The 22,319-nt window shown below is 47.8% G+C and overlaps 1 protein-coding gene across 2 annotated transcripts in view; it reads right to left on the reverse strand.

Moving 5' to 3' along the window:
- Window positions 1–4,705: 4,705 nt before the first annotated feature.
- Window positions 4,706–22,319, reverse strand: part of EIF3L (eukaryotic translation initiation factor 3 subunit L) — a 43,829-nt gene continuing 26,215 nt past the window's right edge. For both annotated transcript variants that reach the window (XM_003905521.4, XM_031656314.1), the window contains 5 exons: window positions 20,674–20,828; window positions 19,200–19,370; window positions 16,714–17,211; window positions 6,812–6,892; window positions 4,706–4,914 (listed from right to left, as the gene is read on the reverse strand). In XM_003905521.4, coding sequence (XP_003905570.2) covers window positions 4,876–4,914; window positions 6,812–6,892; window positions 16,714–17,211; window positions 19,200–19,370; window positions 20,674–20,828 — 944 coding nt within the window. In that variant the 3' untranslated portion in view covers window positions 4,706–4,875. The remainder of the gene's footprint in view (window positions 4,915–6,811; window positions 6,893–16,713; window positions 17,212–19,199; window positions 19,371–20,673; window positions 20,829–22,319) is intronic.

The following is a 22,319-nucleotide window of genomic DNA, read 5'->3' on the forward strand; positions in this document are numbered from 1 at the left end:
TCTGAGGAGGAACCAGCTCTAGCCTGGCAGCCTGGAGACCAGAGTTCCAGCCCCAGCTGTTCATTGCCTCTGCCCAAATTGTTAGGCCCTGGGCACCTCCAACTGGATGTCCTACAGGCTCCTCAAACTCCTGTTCCCAATCCACTTGCACTTACCTCCTCCAGTCCCAGACCTGCTCCAGCCACCAATCCCATCTCAAACAGCCCAAGAACTGGGCATCTCCCTTCCCTACAGACGCCACATCCACTCAGTTGCCATATCCAAGTCCTGTCCTCTGCAACTTCCCAATCTCTCCAATTCTCCCCTCATGCCTGCTGCCGCCACTGTGCGTGGGGCCCAGTTCCTCCGTGGCTGGCTGCTTTAGACAAGTGCTTTGACCTCTGTGAATGGGCCTCCACACTGTCTATACGGGCCCTCTCTTTGGTCCTTGGAGCAGTTAAGAGAGCCCCAGGCGGGAGTCTGCAGGTTTCCAGTCCCAGCTCCACCACGAAGTAGCCGGGCTCTTCCACACATGACCTGCCTCAGTAATCTATGGCTCTATGGCTTTGGAGGCCAAAGTCATGGCCAGCTAATAATGGCCTCCTTCCCCTTATCACACACTGTAGCCAGGTGTTTTAGTAAGGCCCTCCTCCCCTCATCACACACTACTGCCAGGTGCTAAGAACTTTACATAACTTGATGCACAGAACAATTCTGAGGCAGGCGCTAGTCCCATTTTAGAGATGAAAAAGGTGAGGCACTGAAAACTACGTAACTGCTCAGCTGGTATGTGGCAGTCAAGACTCAGACCTAGATCCAAGGAAGTCCAAGCCCACGTACTTTGTTCTGCCCCATTCTCTTGCTGGTGGACAAACTTCTGGAAACTGGTACCACCCAGAGCTCCCCATTCCCCGATAATAAAGCCCTTGCTCTCCTTAGCATGTGGGGGATCATGAACCTGGTTCTTCTGCTCTGATGGAATAAAAATCCTGAGCTGGCCACAGCTGATGAATGCTGTGCATTCCGCAAGTGGTGCCAGGCAGAGTCCAGCTGTGCCTGCCCCCCTCACAGGGGTTGCTGGCTGCCTGTCCCTGCTGCCGAGCCTGGACCAAGCTGCTGGGAGATGGCCCCAAGCCAGGCACTCATGCACACTGGGTCTATGTGACCCAGAGCTCCTGCAATGGCCTCACAGCAAGAAGAGTGCCAAGAGCTGTGTCAGACAACACACTTGGACCTGGCATAATTTTAACGATAGAGAACTATGACATGAACTATGAAACTCTGGCATTGAATTCAAAACATGTTAACCCAGGGGGCTGCCCAGTGGAGTCGGAGTTCCTTCAAGTCACCATTGCCAAACGTCAGGGCATGGTGGAAAAAGAATGAGACATTCTTTAGGAGGAATCAATGCACAGCAACCTCCCTGCACCAAGGAACCATGTGGTAGCCAGGGAGTGGGGGGTTAAGGAGCCCTGGCTGGCACCGGGCCACCCATTCGGTTCCAACAAGGCAACCGATGAAGGACGGCTTGGAAAGCTACCAAGAGCTCTAGAAATGTTTGGACTTATAACTGGAGGCTGCTTTTTAAAAATTCCTTTGGGGCCGGGCGCGGTGGCTCATGCCTGTAATCCCAGCACTTTGGGAGGCCGAGATGGGCAGATCACGAGGTCAGCAGATCAAGACCATCCTGGCTAACACTGTGAAACCCCGTCTCTACTAAAAATACAAAAAATTAGCCGGGTGCGGTGGCGGGCGCCTGTAGTCCCAGCTGCTAGAGAGGCTGAGGCAGGAGAATGGCGCGAACCCGGGAGGCGGAGCTTGCAGTGAGTGGAGATCGCGCCACTGTGCTCCAACCTGGGCGACAGAGTGAGACTCCGTCTCCAAAAAAAAAAAAAAAATTCCTTTGGGCCCAGGCACAGAGGCTCATGCCTGTAATCCCAGCACTTCGGGAGGCCAAGGTGGGTGGACTGCTTAAGCTCAGTTCAAGACCAGCCTGGGCAACATGGCAAAACACCATCTATACAAACAAAACTATAAAAAATTAGCTGGGTGTGGTGGTGTGTGCCTGTGGTCCCAGTTAATTTGGAGGCTGAGACAGGAGGATCACTTGAGCCCAGGAGGCAGAGGCTGCATTGCAGTGAGCCAAATTTGTGCCACTGCACTCCAATCTGGGTAACAGAGTGAGACTCGTCTCAAAAAAAAAAAAAACATACCCTGGTGCGGTGGTTCACACCTGTAATCCCAACACTTTGGGAGGCCAAGGCAGGCGGATCACAAGGTCAGATCGAGACCATCCTGGCTAACACAGTGAAACCCTGTCTCTACTAAAAATACAAAAAATTAGCTGGGCGTGGTGGCAGGTGCCTGTAGTCCCAGCTACTCGGGGTGCTGAGGCAGGAGAATGGTGTGAACCCGGAAGGCAGAGCTTGCAGTGAGCCGAGATTGCGCCACTGCACTCCAGCCTGGGCCACAGAGCGAGACTCCATCTCAAAAAAAAAAAAAAAAAAAAGACCTTCTTCCAAATAAGGTCATGCTGGCTGGGCACAGTGGCTAACACCCGTAATACCAGCACTTTGGGAGGCTGAGGCAGGCAGATCACCTGAGGTCAGGAGTTTAGAGACTAGCCTGGCCAACATCGCAAAACCTCATCTCTACTAAAACTACAAACATTAGCCAGGCGTGGTGGCGTGCACCTGTAGTCCCAGCTACTTGGGAGGCTGAGGAAGGAGAACCACTTGAACCCTGGAGGTGGAGGTTGCAGTGAGCCGAGATCACAACATTGCACTCCAGCCTGGGCAACAAGAGCAAAACTCCGACTCAAAAAAATAAATAAATAAAAATACAAATACAAAAAATTAGCCAGGCATGGTGGCATGCAACTACTCAGGAGGCTAAGGCAGAATTGCTTGAACCTGGGAGGCAGACGTTGCAGTGAACAGAGATCGTGCCACTGCATGCCAGCCAAACAAATAAGGTCATGCTGATGGCATCCAGGGCTTAGGATATGGACATATCTTCTTGGGAACCACCATTCAGTTCCCAATAATAATGATCAAATCAATGGGGAAAAAGAACATACTGAAAAGCTTATGAATTCCAAGTGTGGGGGAAATAGTAACTGAATATCCATTATAGGCCAGGCACTGCACTGGGCACCCAAATAGCATTCTCATTTATTCCTCACCACTGCCCAGTGAGCCAGGTTCTGCTAACCTTATTTTATATACAAGGATCCAGGCAGAGATGTGAGGCAACTTGAAAGCAGAGGCTTCCAGTCCAAGTACCCACTACAGGGTGACAGGTATAGCACTAACACTGTGGGTAGGTGGGAAACCATTTAGCTCAGCTCCAGCAGCTGCCTAATGTGACCTTAATCAAGTCACTAACTACTGTGGGGTTCATTTCCTCATCAATAAGATGAGGAACTACTACTAAACCTGAGTTGCAAGGTGTAAGTAACGTATATGGATCCCTCTTTGCATAGTTCCTGGCAGTAGGAAGTGTACAATAGTTTATTTCCAGGACCCAGCACTGCCACAATTATGTCATGAAAATTACAGAAGGTCATTTAAATTTCATAGGATTTTGTGAGGCACAAACAAAATACTGAATGTGAAAATGTCCTGTAAACCGAAATATTGTTTTATGAACAAAAGGGATTTAAGAATTCAATTTAGGGCCAGGCGCGGTGGCTCACGCCTGTAATCCCAGCACTTTGGGAGGCTGAGACAGGTGGATCACAAGGTCAGGAGATCAACACCATCCTGGCTAACACGGTGAAACCCCATTTCTACTAAAAAACACAAAAAATTAGCCGGGCGTGGTGGCAGGTGCCTGTAGTCCCAGCTACTTGGGAGGCTGAGGCAGAATGGCGGGAACCCGGGAGGCGGAGTTTGCAGTGAGCCGACATCGCGCCACTGCACTCCAGCCTGGGCGACACAGCGAGATTCCATCTCAAAAAAAAAAAAAAAAAAAAAAAGAATTCAATTTAGGCGGGGCATGGTGGCTCATTCCTGTAATCCTGTAATCCTAGCACTTTGGGAGGCCAAGGCAGGCAAATCACTTAAGGCCAGGAGTTTGAGACCAGCCTGGCCAACATCGTAAAACCCATCTCTACTGAAAATACAAAAATTAGCTGAGTGTGGTGGCACATGCCTGCAATCCCAGCTACTTGGAAGGCTGAGGCAGAACTGCTTGAACCTGGGAGGCGGAGGATGCAGCGAGCCGAGATCACACTACTGCACTCCAGCCTGGGAAACAGAGTGAGACTCTGTCTCAAAAGCATAAAATAAAAATAATTCAATTTATTTATTTTTTTTTTTTTTGAGACGGAGTCTCGCTCTGTAGCCCAGGCTGGAGTGCAGTGGCCGGATCTCAGCTCACTGCAAGCTCTGCCTCCCGGGTTTACGCCATTCTCCTGCCTCAGCCTTCCCGAGTAGCTGGGACTACAAGCGCCCGCCACCGCGCCCGGCTAGTTTTTTGTATTTTTTAGTAGAGACGGGGTTTCACCATGTTAGCCAGGATGGTCTCGATCTCCTGACCTCGTGATCCGCCCGTCTCGGCCTCCCAAAGTGCTGGGATTACAGGCTTGAGCCACCGCGCCCGGCCAAAATAATTCAATTTAAACACTAACAACTGTTGTATCCTGAAAGCATCAGGACACATGGGAAATGATGTATTACTGCCATAACCCACAAATCCTCTCCTACAATAATGAGTCAACAAATCTGGCTCCAAAGATCCTTTACTGAGATCCACGTGAAACACTTCGGTCCTTAACTTGTTAACTGAGTTGACAGGCTGACGGCTGATCTAGGTAAAGGTTTCATGGTAGCAAAAACACTTCCTGCCTATAATATATCAAAAGAGGTTCCTGAATAATGTGTGTGAATGTCGTCAAGGTCTCTGTCCCATCTTCTTCAGGGTTCGATTAAGCTAGAAGAGAAAGAAAAGCAAAGTTACACACAGGGATTTCCCCAACCCCTTTCCTATAGTGTGTATGATCACTAGGTCAGATTCTCAGCTGCTCCTCTGAAGCCAAGAAAGGAAGTCTCTGATGTGGGTGTCCACTATGAGTATGCAAAGCCGTGACATTCATATGGCCCTGCACAGTTCATGCAGATTGTTCTTTTACCTGCCCTTCACACTCAACAAACCCATACCCAACACTGCTCTATCCATCTGACAGAAAAAGGATTCAGAGTGGCCAGATGTTTCAAGGTTACTAATTCAGTTAGGGGAAGAATCAGCAGCTTTCTCCTTTCACAAGAACAGGATCCTTGTTAGAAGACAGCTGTAGCCCACCGCCCTGACAGATGTGATCTAAACAGCCAGAAAGTAAAAAGCAGCAGGGCTGTTAGGATCCTGCAGGAAGAGCCTGACCTCTGCTGGAGAACTCAAAGCACCAGGACACAGTAGCCCCAGCAATGGCCATAAAGAGAGACCCACACCCTTACAGTGTTTGACCTGACCCATAAGACCTCTCCTAGGGCAAGACAAGGAATGCACCAAGTATGTCAAAACAGAGTTTCCTGTCCTCCAGCCTGCAGGAACTAGCCAGACCTGTCTAAGTTGGAAAACAATGCCAAATGGGGAGGGATGGGCAAGAGCAGGCAGTGAATCCACCCATATTAGGAAATACCAGGGAGGGAGAGGAGCGCTGGCCACCCGCAGAGGGAGATCTTGGAAAGAGATGCTCTGGAGAAGGCTGATGCAGCAATTCCTACAGGCCCAACCCCACTCCCCAAACCCCAAGCAGCCAGCCAGTCTAGCTTGAAAATTTAAAGGGCCAACCTCAGGCTTTCTTTTGCAGTGGCACGATCTCTGCTCACTGCAGCCTCCACCTCCCAGGTTCGAGTGATTCTCCCGCCTCAGCCTTCTGCATAGATGGGATTACAGGCATGCATCACCACACCCAGTTAATTTTTTATTTTTAGTAGACACGAGGTTTCACCATGTGGCCAGGCTGGTCTTAAACTCCTAATCTCAAGTTTGGCCTCCCAAAGTGCTGGGATTACAGGCATGAGCCACTGTGCCCGGTCTCTTTTTCTTTCTTTCTTTTCTCTTGAGACGGGGTTTTGCTCTGTTGCCCAGGCTAGAGGGCAGTAGGCTTTCTTAATAACAGAAATGAAAAATTTTAAAAGGCCGGGCATGGTGGCTAACGCCTGTAATCCCAACACTTTGGGAAGCTAAGGCAGGCTGTATCACTTGAGGCCAGGAGCTAGATACCAGCCTGGCCAACATGGTGAAACCTCGTCTCTACCAAAAATACAAAAATTAGCTGGGTGTGGTGGCACACGCCTGTAATTCCAGCTATGCGGGAGGCTGAGGTGGGAGGCTGAGGCGGGAGGCTGAGGCGGGAGACTCGCTTGAACCTGGGAGGCAGAGGTTGCAGTGAGCCAAGATCACATGACAGTATAAGACTCCGTCTCAAAATAAAGAAAGAAATAAAAATTTAAAAAATGTTAACTCTTGGCTGGGCGTGGTGGCTCACGCCTGTAATCCCAGCACTTTGGGAGGCCAAGGCGGGTGGATCACAGGGTCAGGGGAGCGAGACCATCCTGGCTAACACGGTGAAACCCTGTCTCTACTAAAAATGCAAAAAATTAGTTGGGCATGGTGGCGGTTGCCTGTACTCCCAGCTACTCGGTACTTGGGAGGGTGAAGCAGGAAAATGGTGTGAACTCAGGAGGCGGAGCTTGAGATCGCACCACTGCACTCCAGCCTGGGCGACAAAGCTGTCTCAAAAAAACAAAAAAAATGTAAACTCTCGATTCAGTTCCTAAGCCCTGTCTTGAGCCAACAAAAACCCCTATTCTCTCAGATCTCTCACCTCCTCAAATTTGTGGATCTGACGGATGAAGAAATCCCCATAACGCCTGGCGACCTTGGTGTCCGCGATGTGGATCATGTCCTGTGGAGGAAAGCAGAGTCAGGGAAAGGAGGAGTCAGGTGGAGGAGCAGGGCCATCTAACCCAGGAGCCACCATGGACTTTCAAGTGACAAATGATAGTGTTAGATGTAAAGGTGGGGAAAAGACCACTGGAAAAACACCACCAGTTAACAGTAAGTCACTCTCTCTAGAGAGTTCTTTCTTCCCCCTCTTTTTTTTTTTTTTTTTTGAGGGAGTTTTGCTTTTGTCGCCCAGGCTGGAAGTTCAATGGCACGATCTCAGCTCACTGCAACCTCTGCCTACAGGGTTCAAGCAATTCTCCTGCCTCAGCTTCCCGAGTAACTGGGATTAGAGGTGCCCGCCATCTTGTCTGGCTAATTTTTGTATTTTTAGTAGAGATGAGGTTTCACCATGTTGGTCAGGCTGGTCTCGAACTCCTGACCTCAGGTGAACCACTCGCCTTAGCTTCCCAAAGTGCTGGGATTACCACGCCCGGTCAAGTTTATACATATTTTTTAATCAATTCATTTGTACTTTTATTTTCTAGACTTTTATTTTTGTCTTTTATTTATTTTTTTTGAGACAGTCTCACTCTGTCGCCCAGGCTGGAGTGCAGTGGTGCAATCTCAGCTCACTGCAAGCTCCGCCTCCTGGGTTCATACCATTCTCCTGCCTCAGCCTCCTGAGTACCGAGTAGCTGAGACTACAGGCGCCCGCCACCATGCCCAGCTATTTTTTTGCATTTTTAGTAGAGACAGGGTTTCACCATGTTAGCCAGGATGGTCTCAATCCCCTGACTTTGTGATCCACCCGCCTCGGCCTCCCAAAGTACTGGGATTACAGGTGTGAGCCACTACACCCGGCCTAGTCTTTTTTATTTGGGGAATAAAGATGTTTATGCTGGCCGGGCACGGTGACTCACGCCTGTAATCCCAGTGCTTTGGGAGGCTGGGAGCTCGAGACCAGCCTGACCAACATGGTGAAACCCCATCTCCACTAAAAATACAAAAGTTAGCTGGGCATAGTGATGGGCACCTGTAATCCCAGCTACGTGGCAGGCTGAGGCAGGAGAATCACCTGAACCCGGGAGGCAGAGGCTGCAGTGAGCCAAGATTGTGTTATTGCACTCCAGCCTTGGCAACAGAGACTCCATTTCAAAAAAAAGTTTCCGCGCCTACACTGTTGATAAAATTGCAAATTCGTCCAATCTTCAGATTTTGTTTTTAGCTGAAAATATTTTGAACACCGTTTTACTTTAAAAGTTTCTACATCCTCTAGGTTAAGACCTAAGAACATTCTAAATCTCTGATAGGATTTCTTTCAAGTTAAAAAAGAAGAGTTAAAAAGGGGGAAAAAAAGAAGCACTTTGCCAAAGACGAACCTGAACCAGCACCAGAGGAATAACAATAAAACATGCACTAAATAATAACCAAATGGCCAATTCTTAGGATAAATGTTTTGTTAAACCACCCAGATTAGTTGAGAATAGCTAGGCTGGTAATTAAGAGGTGACAGAAGGATGCAGGAGGCTACTATAATTGCCAAAGAATGTATATATGTCAGGTATTGAGAAAAAACTAGGCCAGGCATGGTGGTTCACGCCTGTAATCCCAGCACTTTGGGAGGCAGAGGTGGGCAGACAACCTGAACCCAAGGAGTTTGCATTTGAGACCAGGCTGGGCAACATGGTAAAACTCCATCTCTACAAAAAATACAAAAATTAGCCAGATGTGGTGGTGCACTCCTGTAGTCCCAGCTACTTGGGAGGCTGAGGTAGGAAGATCACCTGAGCTCCCAGAAGTTGAAGCTGCAGTGAGCTGTGATTTTTGCCACTGCACCCCAGCCTGGACAACTGGAGGAGTAAGATGCTATCTCCAAATAAAAAAAAAAAAAGGAGAAAAAAAAACAGGCTTGACATGATTCTGGCAAGGGAGAGTTTTATTTTTCTTTATTTATGTATTTATTTATTTTTAGAGACAGGGTCTCACTTTGTTACCCAGGCTGGAACGCAGTGGCTAGATCGTAGTTCACTGTAGCCTCAAACGCCTGGGCTCAAGTCATCCTCCTGCCTCAGCCTTCTAAGGCAGGGGCTATAAGGGACTCCCTCCCATAGCTGGGACTACAAGTACACGCTACCAAGCCTGGCTGAGTTTTCTTTGATTTATAAAAGCATGATTTATAACAGTATTGGAAAACTTCCACTATTGACGTGTTATTACTTTTGGCAAAACTGTTTGTATCGGGGTAGCTAACTTATGCCAAAAACCAAATCTTCCAGAAGTCATAAAAATGAAATGAGAGTATTTATTTTAAAGCAAGATGAACTTGCAAAAACAGACTACCCAAACTGACCTAGAAATTCCACAACTAGATATATATCTGAAAATTAAAAACATATGTTCACATAATAACTTCTAAATGAATATTCACAGCAGCACTATTCCTAAACCAAAAAGTGAAAAAAAGGAACAAAAAAACCCCAAAATCCCAAATGTCCAACAACTAACAAATGGATAAACAAAATGCAGTACCTTAATACATGGGATATTATTCAGTTATAAAAGGAATGTACTGGCCGGGCACGGTGGCTCAAGCCTGTAATCCCAGCACTTTGGGAGGCCGAGACGGGCGGATCACAAGGTCAGGAGATCGAGACCATCCTGGCTAATCTGGTGAAACCCTGTCTCTACTAAAAAATACAAAAAACTAGCCGGGCGAAGTGGCGGGCGCCTGTAGTCCCAGCTACTCAGGAGGCTGAGGCAGGAGAATGGCGTAAACCCGGGAGGTGGAGCTTGCAGTGAGCTGAGATCTGGCCACTGCACTCCAGCCTGGGCGGCAGAGCGAGACTCCATCTCAAAAAAAAAAAAAAAAAAAAAAAAAAAAAAGGAATGTACTGACACATGCTATAACACGGATGAAACTTGAAGACATGTTCAGTGAAAGAACCCAAACACAAAAGCCCATATATTACATGATTCCACTTATCTGAAATGTCAAATGCAGAGAGACCAAAAGCAGATTAGTGGTTTGCCAGGGAATGGCAGAAAGGGGGAACTGGGGAACTGCAAGTGACTGCTAGTGGGTAGGGAGCTTCTTCTTGGGGGGACAGAAATGTTTTGGAATTAGACAGTGGAGATGGTTGCAAAACACTGTGAACATACTAATAACCACTGAATTGCTCATTCGTTCATTCATTCAATTTATTTATTATTATTATTTTTTTGAGATTGAGTCTCGCTCTGGCGCCCAGGCTGGAGTGCAGTGGCGCAATCTCGGCTCACTACATGCTCCGCCTCCTGGGTTCATGCCATTCTCCTGCCTCAGCCTCCTAAGTAGCTGGGACTACAGGTGCCCGCCACTACACCAAGCTCATTTTTTGTATTTTTAGTTGAGATGGGGTTTCACCGTGTTAACCAGGATGGTCTCGATCTCCTGACCTCGTGATCCACCAGCCTCGGCCTCCCAAAGTGCTGGGATTACAGGTGTGAGCTACCGCGCCTGGCCCATTCAATTTATTTATGGAGACAGGGTCTCACTCTGTCACCTAGGCTGGAGTGCAGTGGTGTGGTCTTGGCTCACTGCAACCTCCCCCTCCTAGGCTAAAGCAATTCTTGTGCCTCAGCCTCCCAAGTAGCTGGGATTACAGGCATGCACTACTACACTCAGTTAATTTGTGTATTTTTAGTACAGATGGGGTTTCACCATGTTGGCCAGGCTGGTCTTAAACTCCTGGTCTAAAGTGATCTGTGGCCTTTGCCTCCCAAAGTGCTGGGATTATATGTGTAAAGCATCACACCTGGCTGAACTGCACACTTTAAAGTGGTAAAGTTTATATCCTGCAATTTTTTTTTTTTTTTTTTTCTGAGACCGAGTCTCACTCTGTCGCCCAGGCTGGAGTGCAGTGGAGTGATCTCTGCTCACTGCAAGTTCTGCCTCCTGGGTTCCCACCATCCTCCTGCCTCAGCCTTCCAAATAGCTGGGACCACAGGCACCCACCACCATGCCCAGCTAATTTTTTGTACTTTTAGTACAGATGGGGCTTCCCCGTGTTAGCCAAGATGGTCTCAATCTTCTGACCTCATGATCCACCCGCCTCAGCCTCCCAAAGTGCTGGGATCATGCAAAAAAAAAAATTTTTTTTTTTTGAGACGGAGTTTCACTCTTGTTGCCCAGGCTGGAGTGCAATGGCACGATCTTCGCTCACTGCAACCTCCACCTCCCAGGTTCAAGCAATTCTCCTGCCTCAGCCTCCCGAGTAGCTGGGATTACCAGCATGCGCTGCCACGTCCGGCTAATTTTGTATTTTTAGTAGAGACGGGGTTTTTTCATGTTAGTCAGACTGGTCTTGATCTCCCGACCTCAGGTGATCTGCCCACCTTGGCCTCTCAGTGTTGGGATTACAGGTGTGAGCCACCACGCCCGGCCTTTTTTTTTTTTTTTTTTGAGGTGGAGTCTCGTTCTGTTGCCCAGGCTGGAGTGCAGTGGCGTGATCTCGGCTTACTGCAAACTCTGCCTCCTAGGTTCAAGCGATTCTCTTGCCTCAGCCTCCCGAGTAGCTGGGACTACAGGCACTCGCCACCACGCCTGGCTAATTTTTGTATTTTTAGTAGAGACGGGGTTCACCATGTTGGCCACGATGGTCTTGATCTTCTGACCTTGTGTTCCGCCTACCTAGGCCTCCCAAAGTGCTGGGATTCAAGTGTGAACCACCACCAGCTTATCATGCAAATTATATATCAAAATTATGTTTTTTTTTTCTTGAGACAGAGTCTCACTGTGTTGCCCAGGCTGGAGTGCAGTGGCACAATCTCTGCTCACTGCAGCTTCTGCTTCCCGGGTTCAGGCGATTCTTGTGCCTCCGCCTCCTGAGCAGCTGAGATTACAGGTGTGCACCACCATGCCTGGCTAATTTTTTTTTTTTAATTTTTAGAAGAGACGGGGTTTCACCATGTTGCACAGGCAGGTCTTGAACTCCTGACCTCTGGTGATCTACCCGCCTTGGCCTCCCAAAGTGATAGGATTGATTACAGGTGTTAGCCACCACACTCAGCCTAAAATCATGTTTTTGTTTTTTTTGAGATGGAGTTTTGCTCTTGTTGCCCAGGCTGGAGTGCAATGGCACGATCTGAGCACACCACAACCTCCGCCTCCTGGGTTCCAGTGATTCTCTTGCCTCAGCCTCCCTAGTAGCTGAGATTACAGGCATGTGCCACCGCGCCCAACTAATTTTTTTGTATTTATAGTAGAGCTGGGATTTCTCCATGTTTGTCAGGCTGGTCTCAAACTTCCGACCTCAGGTGATCCGCCCGCCTCAGCCTCCCAAATTGCTGGGATTACAGGCGTGAACCACTGCACTCGGTCAAAATTATGTATTCTTAATAACTGCTCAAAAAGTGTTATTTCCAACAATACATTTAGACCAAAATGCTTTTTCTCTTTTTTTTCAAGACGCAGTCTTGTCTCCATCATGAAGGCGGGAATGCTAGTGGCTTGATCTCAGCTCACTGTAACCTCCATCTCCTGGGCTCAAGTGATTCTCCTGTCTCAGCCTCCCAAGTTGCTGGGATTACAGGCATGTGCCACCATGCCTGGCTAATTTTTATATTTTTAGTAGAGACAGGGTTTCTCCATGTTGACCAGCCTGGTCTTGAACTCCTGACCTCAGGTGATCCACCCACCTTAGCCTCCCAAAGCGCTAGGATTACAGGCGTGAGACATCGTGCCGGCATGCTTTTTCTCTTTTTAAAAAGTAGAGATGGGGTCTCGGTATGTTGCCCAGGCTGGTCTTGAACTCCTGGGCTCAAGCAATTCTCCTGCCTCGTCCTTCCAGAGTATTGGGATTATAGCTATGAGACACTGTACCTGGCCCAAAATGCTTTCAAAAACAAAAACAACTAAAAATGCAGGATATTAGAAAAAATTCCTTACACCATCAAAGAGCTGACAAGATAGTAACAGAACATTCTGGGAAAAAAGAAACCATTCTAAGCAAAGCACAGAAGCCCCTCTGCCCTACGGACATTCATGCCTGTAATCCCAGCACTTTGGGAGGCCGAGGCAGGTGGATCACCTGAGGGCGGGGGTTCGAGACCAGCCTGACCAAGATGGAGAAACCCTGTCTCCATTAAAAATACAAAACTAGCTGGGTATGGTGGCGCATCCCCACAGATCCCGGGTACTCAGGAGGCTAAGGCAGGAGAACCACTTGAATCCGGGAGGCAGAGATTCTGAAATTCTGGTAAGCCGAGATTGTGTACTCCAGCCTGGGCAACAAGAGCAAGACTCAGTCTAAAAAAAAAAAAAAAAGGAAAACAATTATTTTAAAAACCTCATCAGCGCCTGTAGTCCTAGCTAATCAGGAGGATTGCTTGAACCCAGGAGGCGGAGGCTGCAGTGAGCCAAGATCACATCACTGCACTCCAGCCTGGGTTGATACGATGAGACTGTCTCTAAATAAATAAATAAAAACGAAAATCTTATCAGACATTAAAATGTCCAGCTTGAACTTAAAAGTACCAGTGAAAACTAACACCATTCTTCAACCCGCCTCCCCTCCTGAGAGGAAGCTACTGCTATGTTGCTTGTTTATCCTTCTGGAAAGAATTTGATGCATACACAGGCATACACAAATGTATTGCTAGTCACTCTGTAAAAATCTTTCTTGTATTTTTTGTAATATACAAACCATCCAAATGTTAATCAACAGGAGAATGGATAAACTGCAGTACAATAACAACAGTAGATGCTGGACTATCAGAACAACAAACACGAAGGAATCACTGCTACACACAATGGACGGTGACTCACTCAATTATAATGTTGGGCAAAAGAAGCCAGACTTAAAGAGTACATACTATGTAATTCCATTATATAAAGTTCACAAACAGGCAGCACTAACCCAAGGTGTTAGACATCAGGACAGGACAGGCGCAGTGGCTCACATCTGTAATCCCTGCGTTTTGGGAGGCCAAGGTAGGAGGATCACTTGAAACTAGCCTGGGCAACAAAGTGAGACCCTGTTTCTATAAAGTAAAAACTTAAAATCAGCTGGGAACAATGGTGCATATCAGAGTTCGAGACCAGACTGGGCAACATGGCGAAATCCCATCTCTACTAAAAATACAAAAAATTAGCCAGTCGTGGTGATGTGCGCCTGTAATCCCAGCTACTTGGGAGGATGAGGTAGGACAATCACCTGAGCCCAGGAAGTTGAGGCTGCAGTGAGCTGAGATTGCACCACTGCACTACAGCCTGGGCAACTAGAGCGAGACCTTGTCTTAAAAAAAAAGAAGAGAGGCCGGATGCAGTGGCTCACGTCTGTAATCTCAGCACTTTGGTAGGCTGAGATGGGCGGATCAACGAGGTCAGGAGATTCAGACCATCCTGGCTAACACGGTGAAACCCCGTCTCTACTAAAAAATGCAAAAAATTACCCAGGCGTGGTGGTGGGTGCCTGTAGTCCCAGTTACTCAGGAGGCTGAGGTAGGAGAACGGCGTGAACCTGGGAGGTGGAGGTTGCAGTGAGCTGAGATCGCACCACTGACTCCAGCCTGGACAGAGCGAGACGTCTCAAAAACAAATAAATAAATAAAATTTTTTAAAAAGGCCAGACACGGTGGCTCATGCCTGTAATCCCAGCACTTTGGGAGGCCGAGGCGGGCAGATCACGAGGTCAGGAGTTCAAGATCAGTCTGGTCAACATAGTGAAACCCTGTCTCTATTAATAATACACAAAAAATTAGCTGGGTGCAGTAGTGTGCGTCTGTAATCCCAGCTACTCAGGAGGCTGAGGCAGGAGAATCGCATGAACTCGGGAGGCGGAGGTTGCAGTGAGCCAAGATCGTGCCACTGCACTCCAGCCTGGGCGACAGAATGAGACTCTGTCTCAAAAAAAAAAAAAGCTTTGTGCAGTGGCAGTATGGCCAATGAAGGTTATGTGAGGTGTGATTATTGCTAACTAAAAATAAAAAAATTAAAAAGGCAGCAGGACAATGGCTTCCCACTTGTAAAGTACTCCAACAGTCCAAAGCACCATCCCCCTTTCTCCAACCTCATCTACATAGCCTCCTTTCTCAGGCCACTCGGGCATACCGCAGCTGTCCCTTAAACTTATTGGCCTCACTCCTTTTCGGGGCCTTTGCTCTAACTATTCCTTTGCCTGGAAGGCTCTTCCTCCAGGTATCTGGGGAGCATTTTTTTTTCTTGAGACAGAGTCTCGCTCTGTTGCCAGGCTAGAGGGCAGTGGCGCGATCTCAGCTCACTGCAACCTCTGCCTCCCGGTTCAAGTGATTCTCCTGCCTCAGCCTCCCAGGTAGCTGGGACTACAAGCATGTACCACCATGCCCAGCTAATTTATTTTTAGTAGAGATGGGGTTTCACCATATTGGCTAGGATGGTCTTGATCTCTTGACCTCAAGATCCGTCCACCTCGGCCTCCCAAAGTGCTGGGATTACAGGCAAGAGCCACCGTGTAAGGCCTTTGGTGAGCTAGTAAGAATCCTCCGGCCGGGCGCGGTGGCTCAAGCCTGTAATCCCAGCACTTTGGGAGGCCGAGGCAGGTGGATCACGAGGTCAGGAGATCGAGACCATCCTGGCTAACATGGTGAAACCCCGTCTCTACTAAAAATACAAAAAACTAGCCGGGCGTGGTGGCGGGCGCCTGTAGTCCCAGCTACTCGGAGGCTGAGGCGGGAGAATGGCGTGAACCCGGGAGGCGGAGCTTGCAGTGAGCCGAGATCGCGCCACTGCACTCCAGCCTGGGCGACAAAGCGAGACTCCGTCTCAAAAAAAAAAAAGAATCCTCCACCGGGTGGATTGCTTGAGGTCAGGAGTTTGAGACTAGCCTGGCCAACATGACAAAACCCTGTCTCTACTAAAAATACAAAAATTAGCCATGTGTGATGGCAGCCTCTTATAATCCCAGCTACTCAGGAGGCTGAGGCAGGAGAATTGCTTGAATCTGGGAGGCAGAGGTTGCAGTAAGCCGAGACTGCATCACTGCACTCAAGCCTGGGCAACAGACTAAGACTGTCAAAAAATAAACAAACCAAAAACCACTCCCTTCAAGTCTTAGCTTAGCTTAAACTTCACTTTCTCAACAAAGCCTGTCTGAACACCATATTTAACACTGCAACCTGTGCCTCCCACCACCTCTTCCTCCCTTTACTCTGCAGTGCTTGGCAACCTCTTATTACATAGTTTAATTATAACATCTATTGTTAGCTGGGCATGGTGGCTCACGCCTGTAATCCCAGCACTTTGGGTAGCCAAGGGTGGCAGATCACCTGAGGTCAGGAGTTTGACACCAGCCTGACCAACATGGAGAAACTCCATTTCTACCAAAAATACAAAATTATTTGGGCATGGTGGCACATGCCTCTAATCCCAGCTACTCAGGAGGCTGGGGAAGGAGAATCGCTTGAACCTGGGAGGCGGAGGTTGTGGTGAGCCAAGATCGTGCCATCACATTCCAGCCTGGGCAACAAGAGCGAAATTCTGTCTCAAAACAAAAACAAAAACAGAAACAAAACAAAACAAACAAAAAAACCCCAAAAAACATCTATTGTTTATCTCGTGTTTGTTTTTTTTTGTAAACAGAGACAAGGTCTCACTACATTGCCCAGGCTGGTCTTGAACTCCTGGGCTATAGTGATCCTCCCACCCCAGCCTCCCCTAAAGTACTAGTATTACTAGCGTGAACCACCGCGCCTGGCACCTTGTGACAGTACCACAAGGGCAGGAATCTCTGATTTTGTTCCCCGATATACTTTCATGTGCCCACAATAGTGAATGAAAGATAGTGAACACTTAATACAAGACCCCAAGCCCAGGGGACAGCATACCTTATCAATGTAGAAGTCAACCTCTGAGGCTGACTGAAATTCACCATCCAGGGCTGAGATGCCGCTGGTCCACACCAGATTCTTCATCTTGTGTTTGAAGACAAGAAGCTGGATCCGGAACTCCTGCTCTGTGAGGTCCAGGAAGCCAGCCAGCTTGGCCACAGGCATGGTGGTGTAGAGCTTGAGGAAGCTGCGGATGGTGGAAAGCTGGGCCTGCTGCTGCACTTCATCAGAAAACACCTTCAGCTGCTGCAGGAAGGGCTCTTTGTGGTAGTTGGGGTGCACATTATCATAGTTGGGCACTACAGGCGACAGGAACTTGGGGCAGGAGTAACTGAAAAGTTCTTCATAGACTTGTGGGTCACCTTTCTGCATGCGCAGCATCTTGTCCCCATATTTCTCCCGCAGCTGGAGGTGAATGCTTTCATCAATACGCATGGGGTACATAGTGAGGGCAATGGCCAGCAGCGCATGCATCTGCTCATTCTGCTTGTTAATCTGGGAATGGGGAGGAGAGTTGAACCCGGTCAAATAAGATGGACTTCCTGAGGTCCCCACCGTCAGTCAACTGGCCTCACCATTCTCTGCACAGATCTTTGACTTACCCAGTTGTCTCATACCAGCCACTGAATTTACCCTACCTCTCTTCCAATCCTCCCTCTAGATCTACTTAACTTCCATCCTAGCTCCAGATCCTCCTTAGCCATTTCCTGGATTCCTTACTGGCACCTCTGCCTTAGTCTCTCCAGTTTGTCCCACACATCACTAGCAGGTCAATCCTTTTACACCAGTTAGGATCGAGTTACCCAAAACCTTTGATGCGACTTTGATGCCGACAGAATATAGACTAAACTGTCATGTGCTGTGCAACAACGCTTCAGTCAACAACGGGTCATGGGCCACATATAGGATGGTGATCCTACAAGATTATAATCCTGTATTTTTACTGTATCTTTTCTGTTCAGATACACAAATACCTTGTGTTACAACTGGCTATGTTATTCAGTACAGTAGTATGTTCTAGAAGTTTGTAGCCAAGGAGCCATAGGCTATACCATGTAGCCTGGGTATGTAGTAGGTTATCCCATCTAGGTTTGTGTAAGTACACTCTAGGATGTTCACACAACAAAATCACCAAACGGTGCATTTCTCAGAATGTATCTGCAGCATCAAATGACACGGGACTATACTTTACCTGGGTTAATGAAGGTTCTCAGAACCCAATAACCCAATTCCTACTGCCTATTTGCCCTCCAGCCAAAACGGTTTATTGTGCTGCTGCATCACCACACCTTCAAGTCTCAACCACTTTGCTCATGCTATTCTCTGCCTAGGAAGCTCCTCCCAATTCTATGCATGCTTTGAACCCATCCTCCTTCCCATCAATATCCACACCTTATATTAAAACACTCAGAAACCAGTGAACACTCTGATGTTTGTATTTTTCTTTTTTTTTTTTGAGACGGAGTCTCGCTCTGTCGCCCAGGCTGGAGTACAGTGACCGGATCTCAGCTCATTGCAAGCTCCGCCTCCCGGGTTCACGCCATGCTCCTGTCTCAGCCTACCGAGCAGCTGCGACTGCAGGTGCCCGCCACTTCGCCGGGCTAGTTTTTTATATTTTTTAGTAGAGACAGGGTTTCACTGTGTTAGCCAGGATGGTCTTGATCTCCTGACCTCGTGATCTGCCCGTCTCGGCCTCCCAAAGTGCTGGGATTACAGGCTTGAGCCACCGTGCCCGGCCTGATGTTCATATTGATGCTGAATAAATAAATGTAGGCACTGCTGGAGAATATAATTGAAACAAAAGATATTATCATCAAGATGTTAATGATCTGAGATAACAGGCATCACAACAGAAACTCTTAGAGTATGCTAACCATTAAAACATCATTTTGGCCAGGGGTGGTGGCTCACGCCTATAATCCCAACACTTTGGGAGGCCAAGGTGGATGGATCACCTGAGGTCAGGAGTTCGAGACCAGCCTGGCCAAATGGTGAAACCCCATCTCTACTAAAAATACAAAAATCAGCTGGATGCGATGGCACATGTCTGTAGTCCCAGCTACTCAGGAGGCTAAGGCTGGAGAATCACTTGAACCCAGGAAGCAGAGGTTGCAGTGAGCTAAGACCGCACCACTGCACTCCAGCCTGGGTGACAGAGACTTGGTCTCAAAAAAAAAAAAAATTAGCCGCTGAGCCGCTGTTGTGTCTGTTGTGTGCACTTTTAGACCCAGCTATTGGGAAGGCTGAGATAGGATGATTGCCTGATCCCACGAGGTTGAGGCTGACGTGAGCTGTGACTGCGTCACTGCACTCCAGCTGGGTGATCTACTAGTAGGCACAATCATCATAGAGCGCTCTACAGCCGTGAACTCCTGGCTTAAAATTGCAATATTTTGGATGGTGTTTACCAAGAACGGTTGGCATAGGTGCCAAGGAGCCCTCTGATTAGAAAGGTCATTGGTGGCAGGCAGAGTCCCCCTTACCATCTCATACTTGTATGTGGTCCTCTGAAACATGCTCTTGGTCCTCTGGATGTAGAGGAGGATGTTGGCGAAGACCCGGATGGCATCCTGGTAGCGACGCATCATCAAATATGCAAACCCGACATAATAGTATGTGGTGACCTGGCACTCTGGCACGCGGGAATACATACTCTGCAGAAGGAGGTGGAACATACATCCATGAGTCTCAATTCATCCTAGATAGAACCAGAGGTAGAAACACCAAGAGTTTTCCCTGCAGAGCCCTGAACTATCCAGAGGAAGCTCTGCAGTTCCAGAGTTTGAGAGCCCATCTTCCTATTCATCAATTAAGTTGTATGTTTTGAGGAATCCATTTTCTTAGCTGTAACAAGAAGGTTCTGGATCAGGTAATTCCTAAAATCTCTTTCAGCTCCAAAATGCTATACATCTCAGTTTTGTTATTTTTCCTTGTTTTTTCAATTAAGTCCTTTTGGACAGGGAAGACAGAAACACATACACACACATGAGCCAAACACCAAATAAAAAGTATCTGTAATATTTTTCTGTGGTTAGGAAGAACACAACAGCTAACCATGTATCAATGAACATACCATCTCAGAATTACATCTTTACTTCTTTTTTTTTTTTTCTGGGACGGAATCCTGTTCTGTCACCCAGGCTGGAGTGCTATGGTGTGATCTCGGCTCACTGCAACCTCTGCCTCCCAGGTTCAAGTGATTCTCCTATCTCAGCCTCCTGAGTAGCTGGGATTACAAGTGCCCACCATCACACCCAGCTAGCTTTTTTTTTTTTTGTATTTTTAGCAGAGACAGGGTTTCACCATGTTGGCCAGGCTGGCCTCGAACTCCTGACCTCGAGTGATCCACTTGCCTCAGCCTCCCAAAGTGCTGGGATTACAGGCGTAAGCCACTGCATCTGGCCTTCTCAATCCTTTAGCAAAACGTGAAGAGTAAAGAACTGCCATGGGCCAGGTGCAGTGGCTCACACCTGTAATCCCAGCACTTCGGGAGGCCAAGGTGGGTGGATCATGAGGTCAGGAGATTGAGACCATCCTGGCCAACACGGTGAAACCCCATCTCTACTAAAATAAAATAAAAAAAAAAATTAGCTGGGCATGGTGGCGCATGCCTGTAGTCCCAGCTACTCAGGAGGCTGAGGCAGGGGAATTGCTTGAACCCAGGAGAAGGAGGTTGCAGTGAGTCGAGATGCGCCACTGCACTCCAGCCTGGCGACAGAGCAAGCTGCCATGATCACTCCATTTTGAAAACAGAATAAAAAACTGTCATTAACTATCAAAATCGTCCAGGTCCAGCTTTTTACCACAGCTGTTTGCCCGGTTTTAGTCTCAACTTTCAATGGCCTGAGGGAAGAGTCCTCTTTCCTCTCCTGGAAATTTGTCCTAAGAGATCAGAGTGGTTCTCTAGAAATACATATTCTGGCTCCGGCAAGAAGGGCCAGAGGCAACAGGCATCACCTTCTTGTTCAGTTCGATGTTCTCCAGCACCTTGATAGCCTGGTAGTAATCTCCTAACAGGGAGTGCAGGCGGAGGAGCCCCACCAGGCTGAAGTAACCAAGCATTTTGTAGAGGGAGTGCCGCCCATACTCCCCAGCCACACTCTCGGGGTCACCTGAAAAAGAGAGACACCGTGAATACTCTGATAGGAGGCAGGTAAAGGCATGTATACCTGACCTCTGATTGTTACTCAGTAGGCATCTCACCTACTGCCAGCCTTGAAAGCTTCCCTCAATTGGGAATAACTTCAAAGGAATACCAAGAAACAGCAAAACTAATCTTATGCTAATCTTAAATTTACCAATATTTGCTTACAGGGTGGCAGTTCAGTCTGCTTATTTTTTTTTGGTCCCAACACATGAAAAGGCCCCTCTCATCAGTAAAATACATCCATGAACACTCCTCCTTTCAGAACGCACATGAGGTCAAAGCTATTTTCCTAATAACAACACTAAGATGCTACTTGCCCTTCCCACTAAGTTGAATTTTACATGATGCAAACGCTATGTTGGGTAGAATTACTGTTAACTTAAGCATAAATCAGGTAGCGACACAAAATTGTACCGATAGTCACTGTATTGTTCCTTGCCATGCATTTGCACTAAAAGAACTAGTCCTTAGCCAGGCATGGTGGCTTGGACCTGTAATCCCAGCTACTTGGGAGGCTGAGGTGGGAGGATTTGCTTGAGCCCAGGTACCATATCTGAATAACCAGAGTTTGTATCAGTTTTTGTTGTTGTTATTTGTTTGTTTTGAGACACAGATCTATGGAAGTGCTACTGCATTTTGGCCTGGGTAACAGAGAGACTCTGTTCTTAAAAAAAGACAAAAAAAAGAAAGAAAATCCTTTTTTCATGGAGTATCATTTTTACTTGAAAGAACAACTGGCCGGGCGCGGTGGCTCAAGCCTGTAATCCCAGCACTTTGGGAGGCCGAGACGGGCGGATCATGAGGTCAGGAGATCGAGACCATCCTGGCTAATACGGTGAAACCCCGTCTCTACTAAAAAATACAAAAAACTAGCCGGGCGAAGTGGCGGGTGCCTGTAGTCCCAGCTACTCGGGAGGCTGAGGCAGGAGAATGGCGTGAACCCGAGAGGAGGAGCTTGCAGTGAGCTGAGATCCGGCCACTGCACTCCAGCCTGGGTGACAGAGCAAGACTCCGTCTCAAAAAAAAAAAAAAAAAAAAAGAACAACTGATACACAGCTGAGCTCAGCTCATGCCTGTAATCCCAGCACTTTGGGAGGCCGAGGTGGGCGTTATCACTCGAGGTCAGGAGTTTAAGCCCAGCCTGCCCAACATGGTGAACCCCGTTTCTACTAAAAATACAAAAATTAGCCGGGTGTGATGGTGCACACCTGTAGTCCCAGCTATCGGGGAGGCTGAGGCAGGAGAATTGCTTGAACCCGGGACGTGGAGGTTGCAGTAGGCAGAGATTGTGCCACTGCACTCGTCAGCTACAGAGCAAGACTCCGCCTCAAAAAAAAAAAAAAAAAAGGGGGGGAAAAGGGCATACATTTTCACAAAAATGAAGTAAACCTGTCACACCTCAAAGAAAAGAACTGACAGTGTTTGCAGCAATAATGCAACTGAACGAAGTATTTAA

This window comes from Papio anubis, chromosome 16, assembly GCF_008728515.1.
Source record: "Papio anubis isolate 15944 chromosome 16, Panubis1.0, whole genome shotgun sequence".
NCBI classification, from domain to species: domain Eukaryota; kingdom Metazoa; phylum Chordata; class Mammalia; order Primates; family Cercopithecidae; genus Papio; species Papio anubis.